The sequence below is a fragment of the Leptinotarsa decemlineata genome, unplaced genomic scaffold, assembly GCF_025532065.1.
Source record: "Leptinotarsa decemlineata unplaced genomic scaffold, Ldec_3_MD MMD2_tig00000035_RagTag_RagTag, whole genome shotgun sequence".
NCBI classification, from domain to species: domain Eukaryota; kingdom Metazoa; phylum Arthropoda; class Insecta; order Coleoptera; family Chrysomelidae; genus Leptinotarsa; species Leptinotarsa decemlineata.
The window spans coordinates 26,482,983-26,496,468 of NW_027412540.1; the positions used below are offsets into that span (position 1 = coordinate 26,482,983).

At 34.2% G+C, this 13,486-nt stretch overlaps 1 protein-coding gene across 1 annotated transcript; it reads left to right on the plus strand.

Annotated features, from left to right (window-relative positions):
• The first annotated feature begins 182 nt into the window (after positions 1-182).
• Positions 183-12,617, plus strand: LOC111516303 (uncharacterized). The gene is made up of 8 exons (XM_023172473.2): positions 183-449; positions 5,007-5,118; positions 7,619-7,870; positions 7,970-8,103; positions 9,266-9,488; positions 10,681-10,943; positions 11,712-11,913; positions 12,526-12,617. The coding sequence occupies exons 1-8, from the start codon at positions 393-395 to the stop codon at positions 12,537-12,539; spliced, it is 1,257 nt and encodes a 418-aa protein (XP_023028241.2). The 5' UTR covers positions 183-392; the 3' UTR covers positions 12,540-12,617.
• The last annotated feature ends 869 nt before the right edge of the window (positions 12,618-13,486 follow it).

Here is a 13,486-nt window from a genome sequence, read left to right on the forward strand (position 1 = left end):
TTTCCGTAATCTGCACACAAACTGTTAAAATCACTAGTTAAATATCCTAAAATTTTTTCATCGCAGACCTGCGTTACCGAAGCCCCGTTTTGAGTTGCCTTTTTGGGGTAACACTTATGATGCTCACTGTATATAGAAAGTCGTGAAAAAACAGCGAAAAAATTACCACTTGTAAAAACCTACACAATGCGTTCTATATCGTCGAAAGTGAACATGAATATTGGAAATACAATGTCGATAATTTTAAATTGATACCTTTGATTAGTTTCCGAGAGAGTGACTTGAATGATGTTATCTTATCAATACTTGTTTCGGTTGTGTATGTAGCAAAAATGCCACTTTTACCGTATAGTGTTTGAGTCAAAGTTTTGTATAAATAGATTTTGTTTGTTATGTGTTCACTCAAAAATGATTACAGCAAAGGGATTAGGATATCAATATGGACAGTTGTAAGTATCCACAAGAATCATTTCCATTTCATTGAACCTGACAAGGAAATGGGTGACCAATGCCTAATACATTTCTATTACTATTTTTGTCTTGATAAAACATAATGTTGGTGAAATATGATGAATAATGCTTAGGATGCGAGTTAATGTTAATAAGAACAGTTCCACAAAAACACAACACACGTTTCGCTATACAGTAGCTTCTTCAGGTGTATCTATGCTGACTAAAATCTACATATTCAATGCTTCATTTATATTTTTACAATTTGAAGTACCTGACTTTTACATCCCCAGTTAATGTTATAAATGTGTACCTGAGTTTGAGAATAAATCATGTATAATATAATACAGTGTGTAACAACTAAAACTTAACAGAGCCGTTTTTGAATATAAAAAGTAAGATTTTTAAAAAAGCTCGGACACGTCGATTTCTAATTGAAGGGGGACACCTTTCAGACATCAGATTTTTTCTAGTACGAACCCCCTTGGAGGGGTGCGTCCAACGACCCTTATTTAGAGAGGGAAAGTATACCCACTCCTCTTCTTCCAGTTTTCATTAGTACATTGTTCGATTGTTTTGTTTAAACGGGTCGTGTAGGTATTGTTATTTGTTTAAAAATTCCTTACACTACTGCTGAAAGGGTTTCAGTTATTACTTTATTTTTTGGCAACGACCAAAATGCTAATAGAACATCAATTTTATTCAACGAGCAAAACCCTGGTAAACACCTAAGCAGAAATCACGTTCTGGATTTGATTAAAAAATTCAGGGAGACAGGTTCGGTTTTAAATAAGAAAAGAAATGTTCAGAGAAGGGTAGTGAATGACGATAATGCGATTGGAGTGATTGGTCAAGTCATCGCCAATCCTAGGTTAAGTACCGGAGGTTTATTAGCAATGGCCGGAATAAGCCATATGAGCGCATGGAGAATCCTTAAAAACTACAAATTCCATCCTTACAAAATTAAACTTGTTCATGAACTCAATGAGGATGATTTTGACCGAAGACAGGAGTTTTGTGAGGGCATGAGAGATAAATGCAAAATCCCGAGCTGCTTTATAACATCTGTTTTTCGGACGAAAGCTCATTTTATTTAAATGGTTGCGTGAACCGTCACAATTGCCGTTATTGGTCGGATGAAAACCTAAGACAATACGCAGAAATACATACCTAACATCCCCAAAAATTGAATGTCTGGGCCGGAATATTAGGCAATCATATTATTAGGTCCATTTTTCATTGATGGAAATTTAACCGGTGATTCTTATTTACAACTTCTTGAAGAGGCAATACAACCTCGTATAGTTGAAATAATTGAACAGGATCCAAGATGTCGAAATGAATTTATCCATTTTCAACAAGACGGTGCACCACCCCATTATGCCCAGCAGGTTTGAAATTTTTTGAATAATCATTTTGAAGGACAATGGATTGACAGAAGAGGTCCAATTGAATGGCCAGCACGATCACCAGATTTAACACCACTGGACTACTTTTTGTGGGGATATTTAAAGTCTAAAGTTTATGTTACACAGCCAGCCAATTTGGATGGATTACGTCGTAGAATTATTGATGAATGCCGGACTATAACTCCTGAGATGTTGAATAATGTAAGAGCAAAATTCGAACAAAATATTTATTGTTGCATGGAGCAAAATGGCACACATTTTGAACATTTACTCTAAATTTCCTATGTGAGTTACCCTTATTAGGTGTTACTTTTTTGTGTGTGCTTTAAAAACAACTATTGGGATTTATTAACCCTAAAACAGTTTTTTAAACTTTTCTGTGTCATCAGCATTCAAGGAAATCAGCAGGTTGTATTCGTTGTGTAGGTAAGTTTTTAGTATGATTCACTTTTTTATCAGAACCATAAAATATCAACGTCAAAAGGCAACCTTCATAAGGAGGTGCCACTCAATTTACCTAAAATGTAAGGGTGGTAACCAACCCCATCCTCCGAAAAAATCTCCTCGTAATAAACAACTAATTATTACTTTTTTACGAAATCAAATGGACACGTATTAGCTGGTTGTCATAAAAAGCAAAAATTTTTTTTTATGAAAGTTCTGAACGTAAATTGTACCTTAAAAACAATTTGATTTATTTTAAAAAGAGTTGAACTCAATTAAAATACCTTTAAATCTTCAAATTATCTCGAAAACTAATCGTAACAAAATTTTTCTTTTGACAGAGATATAAAGGTATTCGAAAGATCTTTAAAACAAGGTGCCACTCGACCTACTTTCCCTATCTAAATAAGGGTCGTCGGACGCACCCTCCGAGGGGGTGCGTACTACAAAAAATCTGATTAGTCTGAAAGGTGTCCCCCTTTAATTAGAAATTGACGTGTCCGAGCTTTCTTTAAAAACCTTACTTTTTATATTCAAAAACGGCTCTGTTAAGTTTTCGTTGTTACACACTGTATATTTCCAATTCCGAAAAAGAATGCACCTACCACGTTCAGTGACCTACGCCCAATCAGCATTTGCCCTCATTCTCTAAAATATTTGAGAAAAATGTTTCCCGTCAAGTAAGAGCTTTTCTTGAAGAAAATCGAATTCTCTCCTCTGAGTTCCGCAAAAAACACGGAACACTGCCCTGTTGAAAGTAATCGACAATCTTGCGAGATTCAGAGATCAATCAAAAATTACCATTTTAGTACTACTTGATGAAAGTAAAGCTTTCGATGTAGTTAATTTCGATTTACTCATTAGCAAGCGCAGGATGATTACTCATGGTCATCCCTAAAAGAAACAATTTCAGGTGTACCTCAGGAAAGTATTTTAGGGCCCTTGATGTTTTTAGTGTTTATTTTTGATTACCCCACTTTCTTATCATATTGTCAAGTACATCTATACGCAGATGATATACAGTTATATTTGTCTTCACAACACCGATACAGAAAGTTGCGTGGCCAATATAAACACAGATTTGCACAAAACAATCGTTTACTCGGAGAATCATGGACTGAAAATCAATCCAAATAAAACTTTGGCCTCATGCATAGGGTTTCAAAGACAAATAGTAGAAAGTCAGTGTAACTTTAGTCTCACTTTCGATAACGCAGACATTGACTGGGTAGACAGTGCTAAAAATCTTGGCGTAACCATAGATAGCTCTTTGTCTTTCCATGAACATGTGACAAACATTTTCAAAGTATCATTCTTCAAACTCAAATCGCTATACAAATTCAAGTATCAGTTATCAGAAGAGATGAAACTCAGGTTAGTTAAAACTCTTATTTACCCCCATATCGAGTATTGTTATCCGATGTATTACAATTTGTTGGCGCAATATAACAAGCAGAAGTTACAACGTATACAAAATGGCTGCATGCGGTTCGTATGCTGTATACCATATGGTGAACATGTTGCACCATTTTTGTTAAAAATGAAGGAGATGAATGTGAGGTACAGAGTGCAATATTTGATAAAAATTATTTTGTTTAAGTTGCTTCAACCTAGTTATTTATATGGTTTATGAAGAAGGCATTCTGATATATATATGGTCAATTTGAGAATTAACTCATTCAACATACCTAGGCACCGTACTTCCAAATTTTAAGGTTGTTTTTCTTATATAGCCCCTTTCTATCTGAATGAAATTTTACCCCTTTCAAATCATAATATTCATCAATTTGAGAAAGAAATAAAATCACAGATGCTTAATGCTCAGTGCTATTCAAAAAATTTGAAATTCAATGTATGGTGGTGCCATGAAATTGTTAAATTGACCAAAATAATGTACAGAATATTAAGAGTTATTAGCAACTACATGATCTATTACTTTTTTCTCTTCTCTATCATTGTTATGATAGTAAATAAGTGTTTTTATAATTATTTTCTTACACTCACTGTATAATTTTTGGGAGGAGTAGAAGGTAGCCTTTGGCTAACCCTTTTCCTTTCACGCATAAATGTATTTTTATGCATAATAAACGATATTATTATTATAAAGGAAAAGAAGAGAAAGTGTACAAATTGATTAACATAAACATACAATGAAAGATGTTGCCTGAGCTTATGTTTCGGTTAATTACCAGTTTCCACATTTGAAAAAATATTCAGTAACGGGTGTTATTCAATTCTATTTGGTCATTCAGTAAATGACTCGAATTATTAAATACATATATCAATTCCTCAACATTTCAATAAATTGAGTTTCAAACTTTTCTCTCCCAAATATAACACGTCAAATGTGGAATTGGTCTTTCCATTCAATAAACTACGTATATGCTCTTTAATTCTTTGGGAAAGGTTCTTCCCGTTTGCCCAATATAAAATTTTGGGTAACATCCGACAATGAAGTTTTGTCTTTATCGTTTTAAATGTATTGGTTTGAATTATTATTTGTTCTATAAGCGACGTCCAAGCTGCCGGATTCCATTCAAGAAAGAGCCATTCGCCATTTAGCTACTGTCTGTTAGTAATGTTCATCAGTTGGAAAAATAAATATGTCTGAAATTTTTGTACAAGATATCAAGAATCATGACTATGTAGAAATTTGTCTAATGAAGTTGACCAACCAAATTATATATCATGTGTTAATTTTAGGTTCAAACAATCTTTCACGTGATTTGGACGGCGATAGGATACAATTTCTACTGGTGCAAAATTAAACCAACAAATTATTTGGTGTTTTTGGTACACCTCACTTATTTCTATGGTAAGTATTCAATAAAAAAGGTTATCATATTTCATTGGGTGTTGTAATTGATGGATCCAAAAAAGTCTAAGAAATATTACAAAGTGACCCAATCCTAATTTTTAAATTCTGTGTATAACTAGCAGCTGAATGTTATCACGAATATTGCTATTGAAGATTTTCAGACAGAATATCAAATTGTTTGTATGTATGTGTACTTTCATATACAGTGTGTCCATTTTAAAACTTACAATGGGCTATATCTCACGAACGAAAGCTGATATCGAAAAATGCTTCAAACCGTTTCTAGGATAGTAAGGGGGAACTAAAGTGACATGAAAGAGAACTCACCCCCTTCAACCCCCTAGGCTCCACCCACCAAAACTCAAAAAGTTTAAATTGCAAACCCCTACTTGTGATACATCATTGAAAAGACTATAAAAAATGCTATCCAATGGTATAAATAATAATTGTACAGAGTGAAGCAATACTTGAGAAACTTTGGCTTAAATGGAATATTCAATGCGGTTTTTGTTGAACTACAAATTTATTCAAAATGTCAATTAAGTAAATGTTCAAAGTGGGTCCCGTTGTTTTGTAAACAAAAATTCAGCCTATTGTCAAAGTCTGCACGAACTTTAATATCAGCCGGCTTACTATGACTTTTTTATTTGTATTGCTACTTCCCGGACTATTATTTTAAATGATAAGTGTGCGTAGATACTTTTTTTGTTAAATAAACACTTAACTTGCCGTTTTTGCAAAACGAGTTGGAAATATCTGTTTTTGGGTTCTGTCAGAGTCAATAATTTTTGGTTTGTTTAAGACTTTCAAATGTCATCAGTTTTCATCATTCATACGATCTGTACTGTCATTCATCTGTAGTTGTCACGATGGTTTACAGTAACCTGAGCTCGTGGAGATAATTTTCATATTTGCCTCCCAGAACCAGTGTCATTTGAAAACAGCTCAAATATTTCATGAAAGGCAACCGGACAAAAATGTAAGTCACGTGTACGTCCGCGATTTAGTTGAAAAGTTTAGAGAAACGGGATCAGTGCAATATAAAAAAAGGAATGCCCCAAGATTACTGAATGAAGCAACCCAAATTGAGATCCTTGGAAATTTTGAAATGGAGCCTACTGCATCAACACGACAAGTATCTGCAGTGACAGGACTTTTACATGAGTCGGTTAGAAAGGTGTTGAAATTACATAAGTTTCACCCGTACAAAACACAAATTCTTCAAGAACTAGGCGATGATGATCCAGACCGACGAATTGAGTTTTGTGAACCCATGACTGAAAGAACAAATGGTTTGAAAGGAGAGGTCCCATTGGGGGGCCACTGAGGTCACCAGACTTGGCGCCACCTGACTTTTTTCTGTGGGATCACCTCAAGTCAGTTTATAAAACTCAACCTATGTCACTTGGGGAATTGCGAGAAAGAATTACGCAAGCATGTCGCGCCATTACTAGAACAACATTTGCCAAAGTTCGTGCAGAATTTGAAAATAGGCTGTATTATTGTTTACAAAACAACGGAACCCGCTTTGAACATTTACTTAATTGACATTTTTCATAAATTTGCAGTTCAACAAAAACCTCATTAAATATTCCATTTAAGCCAAAGTTTCACAATTATTGCTTCACCTTGTACAATTATTATTCATACCATTGGAGAGCATTTTTATAGTCTTTTCAATGATGTATCAAAAGTAGGAGCAATTTAAACTTTTTGTGATTTGGTGGGTAGGGCCTAGGGGGTTGATGGGGGTGAGTTCTCTTTCATGTCACTTTAGTTCCCCCTTACTATCCTAGAAACGGTTTCAAGCATTTTTCGATATCAGCTTTCGTTCGTGAGATATAGCCCATTGTAAGTTTTAAAATTGACACACTGTATTATAACACTGCAGGTACCTGATGGAAAATATTAATAATCGCTATCTACATATTTCCTCAGAACAGTATAGATTTTGAACTGCTCACATGAAAATCTAATGGACTAATATCAGGTGACTTAACGGTCCATAACTCATTTTTCTTTCTTCTTATCCATAGAACCGGAACTATTCAGTTTGAAAACTCACACGCAGTTGAAACTAGATTCTCGAGTCTGAATAAATTTACGTTATTCAGACATCAGAAAAACACTAAATCGAATCAGAAAAACAATGCTTCAGTATACTTCGATAATGCTATTTTACAAAATACGAGTCCACATATTGACATTCTGTGGATGAAACTTCAGAGCGATTAAACTATTTTCATTTATTTTGCTTCAACAAGTACCCAAGGAATTCAGTTCTTATGTCAAAGTCTCCCTTAGCCATTTCATGAAAAATATGACAAACAATCAATGAAAGACCTGTACAAATTAGTAGGAAAGGATGAGTGTATGTAAAAGGTACGTGTATACAATTGAACTAAGGAGCTCAGCACATAATTATGAATGGACTATGTCACCTCTCACAGAATTATTCGTTACATTGACTTGACTAACCCTTTGTTTTTATTTTCAGATCATAGTTGTGGTGATATAATAATTGAAAATGATTATGATACGTTCTTTACGAATAACACGACGAGAAAATTGTTACCTCTTGGCTCCAATGTAACAGATGAAGAAGACAATTTACAGGACATCGTTTATACTATCTTTGAAAAAGGTGTTTTTCCCAAGGAATCGGTGGCAGCTAGAAGAACTCAAATATACATCATGATATATATCGTTTCAGATGGGATTTGGGTTATAACTGCATTTTTACTTCTAGGTATGTTATGAATTTTATACTCTATACACTGAAAGTGACACTTTTCCTTCAGTAATGTTAGAGATGAATGGAACGTATTAAATCTTTTTTCTATTTCAGCCGGAATATACTTCGAAACGAAAAGATGTTTATCTCTGCTGTTTTATATTCCATGGTTGGCGTTAACTACTTTTATCAGTTTTCTGGATGTTATAGCTGCAGTTAATTTCGGTTTGGATTTGCTTCAAATTCAAGTGAGTATAGATCTTTCAGCAAAGTAGTTACAACGAAAATGAAAACTATTTCAACCTTGAACAGTTAATTATATTTTTGTGAAAATGTTGCAGAACTTTTCAATAGTAAATATTATCAGTCGACACAAGCACAAAAAATATATGGGTATATTTTTCTTGAATTATTTTTCAGACTTATCGATACATTGGGAAACATAGTGACAAAAATTACCAATAAGTAAAAGCAAGTCTAATATCGCTCGTCCTTAATCAATCTTTTCTCCAATGAATCCTCTACAACAGTCCTAGTGTCATCTGAAGGATTACTGAAGAACAGATTATTTACATTGAATATAATCAATCTGATAATCGATCAATTGATATGAATTCTTCAGACTGAATTCAAAATCACTGTGGTTCTGCCTGAGTGATTGTGATATTTTTACTAACGGTGTTGTAACAAAAGAAACCACTTGTATAATGGGCTCACACCCTTAGTTCCTTGATATTGGGGCACCATTTTCCAAGAACATCATATCTATATTCCAACATTCAGAGAATCTAAATTTTTTTACGTACCCTCCTCACTCATGACAACGACAGTTTTGACTTTCTCAATCGAAGTCCAAGTTTATGATTCTTTTGCAGTCTCCCTGCTCCCTGCTAACTTGTTTCTCTTTGATATGCCTAAAATTACCAAACAAGCATCATCCATCACAATTTTGTAATTTTTTGATATATCTCTTTTTATTGGGAGTTGAAAATGTTTTTGCCTCACCATTTTTTTCGTCTCTGATTTATTTCAGATTTATTTTTTCCTACAGTTCGAACGCAAAACCCTGTGGCCTCAGCTACTCGTTCTTGAACCTTCGAAGTCAAAATTCAATATTAGTTGGTTCACGATTTCTTTAAGTTGCCCACTGAGAACCTTGTTTTGCAGTTTATTGGTGAAAGGCATTTTCAAAGACAGCAGTTAACCACACAGAATAATTTTTTCGCCTACTGTACTAACAAGATGTTCACTACTCGAGTTCCTCGATGCTTTTGAGCTCTTGTCCCACTCTGCCGGCTGATATACTGCGCATCCAATATTCAGCAAGATTTGCACGGAGTAAAACGGTTTGCGTATCATACGCGTCAACCCAATCTGTCACTGTATGTTATTTAATAATTATTTTTCCAGAATTACACAACGTGGTTGAAATTCGTGGGTGTCCGGAACTACAATGATTTTACAAAATTTAATGACTACTACAGTTCAAAGTATATCCCTCAAGCACCAAGTATAGTGATGATATTACTATTCTCAAGAATAGTTTTCCTCTGGATGTTGAATATCGCCAATTTTTTTCATATAATGAATATCGCAGCTTTGGCCTATCAAGATGTTCCGAGGAACGTTCAAGGTAAAGAGAATAAAATATAAGTTATAATAACGGGTGATTTTTAGGAGGTATAGGATTTGATTTTCAAAACAACACAAAAAATTTGAAAAAATTGATGAAACCTTTATTGGAATTGATAGAACGATCAGTATAATTTAATGTTTGAAGACGATTTCATTTCAATGTTGTCCGCGGCTCCGCTTTAGATGGCCCATGTGTAATGTCCAATTTTGGCACACTCTCTCTTACATATCGACCGGTATTTCACGTATAAATGCTTCAATATTGGCTTCCAGAGTGTCAGTCGTTACTGGTTCATCTCTGTAGACATAAACCTCAACATGACCCCACAAGAAATAATCGAAAGGCGTTAAATCATACGATCTAGGCGGCCAATTGACGGGCCCCAAACGTGAGATAAACTGTTCACCGGAGCCGGCTCTCATTCACCAAATGTTAGACTTGTGGTAGGTCGTGTGGCTTCAATTCTTGCACCAACTGTATCCTATAAGGTTTTACACCCAAAACCTTCCACGTAGTGGAGTAACAGAGGCCCAATTGCCGCGAACGGCGGCGAATCGACATTTCACGGTCATCACGAACACTGGCGCATACAGCCGCAATATTTTCTTCGGTCCTCACTCTACGTATGCGTGTTGGTGGTTTAATGCCCAATAATGTAAAATGTCACAAGCTTCCGAATAGCTCCCTCAGTAGGCCGACGAAACTGCCCATAAATTGGAAGAAGTGCACGGTGCACTTTCTTCACAGAGCATGAATTTTGATAATAAAATTCAATAATTTGCAAGAGTTGTTCATTCGTAAGTCGATTCATGGTTAAATTATAGACCAAACTGAACAAGTTTGACAATGACACAAAACACGATTCACGCGTGATCTGTTAAAAACAGTGTTGCCAAAGAGATACCAGCAAAAAATCACTCATTATAAGAGGTTATTGCTGAAACTGATGCCTATTTTGAGCTGTTATACTGACTGGGGGTTATAATTGAAATTTTCCACGAGTTAGAAATTTTCCTACTGAAAAACTTTGATGTATCATGATTAACAATTAATAGTCACTAACAGGAAAAACCAATTTGGGAGTTTTGACATTTATTTCCCCACCAATTGATTTTTGAAAACATACATTTTTGTTGATGAGTCCATAGACACAGTCAATCCAAAACCATTAAGTTTTTATACATTTCAGGATCGAGAGCGAAATACCATTCTGACTTGGATACTTCTGAGTCCAGGATTCGCAATTGGATGAATTTTTACGGAGACATAGAAAATCCTACTACTGTATTGCCCGAAAATGCCGTCGAATCTTTCGAAATGAAGCCCAATACAAGAAATAGGATAAATTCAACACCCGGACCTGTAGCTGGAAGCAGTCACTCTTTTGGAAGTACCAACTCTAACATCGGACGAGTTTCCTCATTCATAAACAGTCCCTCAGTTGCCATTGATGTGAGTTATATTCCTAACAGGAGCAAATTTATCAGATAATAACCTCGAATGTGTGGATGGCTTTTGTTCGGACGCTGTCGGTTCGGTCACACAGCAAGAAAATAACAGTTGTAACGTACTAAAACTGGTGCAGTAATACAAACGTTGACCGGTAAACACTTTTATTAAAACTAACCCACCATCAGATCACAACTACATACAGTTTGCAGGAACAATAACAAAAAGAGAGTGAATGATAACCTAACATAACCTCATATTCTACTCACGACACAGTAAAATAAATATTTTTTGAGATGTTGAGCTTCAAAAACACATGACATTGAAACGGAAAAACAGTTTGAAACAAAGAATTGTATGTACTTATTGTTATCCTTAGTTATCCATAGTTTTCTTTATGGACAAGCTTCCTGTTAGAGGCTCCCATTATAGGTTACATTTTCGCCAAATTGCAAACTGACCATTTTAAGCATTTGTTGCAAGACACTTGAATTACAGTTATTGTATTTGTTTAGGGTTCATTGCAATGTTGTTTTTTTCGTATGTGGTATGACTGACACACTTTTGTACTTTCTCATTATGTATAAAAATGAAAAAATTATACGTTAGGTCTTACTAAAAAAAATAATTTCTTTCCCATTATTGAAAATGCGTATCAAATTTGAAAAAAAAATATTCCGAAGACATAGAGCATAATTTATTCTATCGCGACGTTTTTGTCTGCCTAGTTGTAAAGAGTACAAAATAACTTTTTCATTTTGATCATTCAAGGTAAGCTCAAAGTACAGGAGGTACTCAGACGTCGCTGACTGTATACCCAGCAGGGATTCGAGAAAAGATAGCATCGATTCTTTGAGGGGTCAGAAGCCGTGGACTTATCTACCATCTGAGAAAGAAGGAGGAACCTGTGAATCAAAAGTGGGATCTGGTATAATAAGGAACAGACAAGAATTATTAAGAAGTAATTCAAAAAGTAAGTTGAAAATTATTGAGAAATTAGAAATCTTACTTTCCGGTCATTTTTATTAGGCACATCTGCAACTTCACCCGGAGAGAATGTTTAGGGAAAATTTTTTAGGCAACGTTTGTTTGAAGGTGGTTGACAATGTTTACTGATGAATTTCATTAGTTCGAAGTCCCATTGTTTAATATGATATAAATTGATTTGAAATCCATAAAAAAATTAAAAAATTAGCTAAGAAATAATAATTATATTAAGCAAAAACACCAATACAAGCTACAATTAAAAATCGAACTATCAACAAGAATTGAAAATTAAAAATTAAGAGAAATGAATGAAAATTAAAGATTCCAAGTCAAGTTACTTCACGACGAGAAAATGAATATGTTTTAAGAAAAATTAAAATTTACCTACTTTTTATATTTTGAACAAGGTAGTACCTATATTTATTTATATTGTCGATAATGAATGCCTCAATTAATTATTCTTAAGCTCCGTGTACTCCATAAGATATATTTACTTCATTCTCAAAGTAATTTTAAAAAATATTATTGTGGCATTAGAAAATTATTGCTATTGAGTTGTAAAAATGTATATATATTCATCATGTCTTTTTTGTTTCAGGTACGGCATTTTGATTATACAATAACGACCGAATATCATGGAATACATAATTTACTGTTTTTTACGTTTTATAATAAAATTTTATGAATTCATTTTCTTTCTTCAGTTATAAAATCCACATTTCATCAACTGTTACATTTTGCCCAACACATTGATCGTTATAAAAGCTACAGAACTGTTGAAATGAGTTCAATCTATTTTTGGAATATAGCATACCTTCTATCTTTGAAGTTATTCTTTTCCAAGTTACAAATTCATAATATAAATCAACTTTCTTTCAGTTTGTGTCTGAAAGTTACTTCTATGCATGATCTACACATCCATGTATAGAGTTACTTATTTTCAAATTGATTACTTTCTTCCTTTCTTTGGAAGATTCCCTCTTCCTTTTTTTGTATCAAAATGGAGTAGTAGAAAGCCAAAAACTTTCTTTCCCAAAAATTAATCACTCCTAAAAACATAACCTTTTCAATTCAAATAAGATTCCTCTTGGCTGGGATTAAATCAAATAGGTGAACGAATGTCATTACGATGTCATCGATGACATAAGCAGATCAAGCTTATTCCGTGACATTAAAAATCGTAATTCATGAATAAAGTGTGTGTATTTTCTATAATGTTACCCAATTTGGTACTGAAGAGCCTTGGGGCAAGTGTCTTAAGGCGAAATATCGATGTATACCAGTGAGGATGACAGTGTTCCATGAAAGTGCAATTTGTTACCATTCATTCAAAGTAGAACTCGTGTGAATGATATCTGATTTTTATTCCAGAACGAATGTTTGAAACACAAACTGAGTAGTGAAAAGTATCTTCTGTATAATTCAGTGTTCATATAGAAGTATTTGTTTCCAAAGGATTTTTTTCTTTCGTGTAATTCAATATTTATATGAAAGTAGCTGTTTCACGAGAACTTTCTTTCAGTTTGTGTCTGAAAGTTACTTCTTTACATGATCTACAC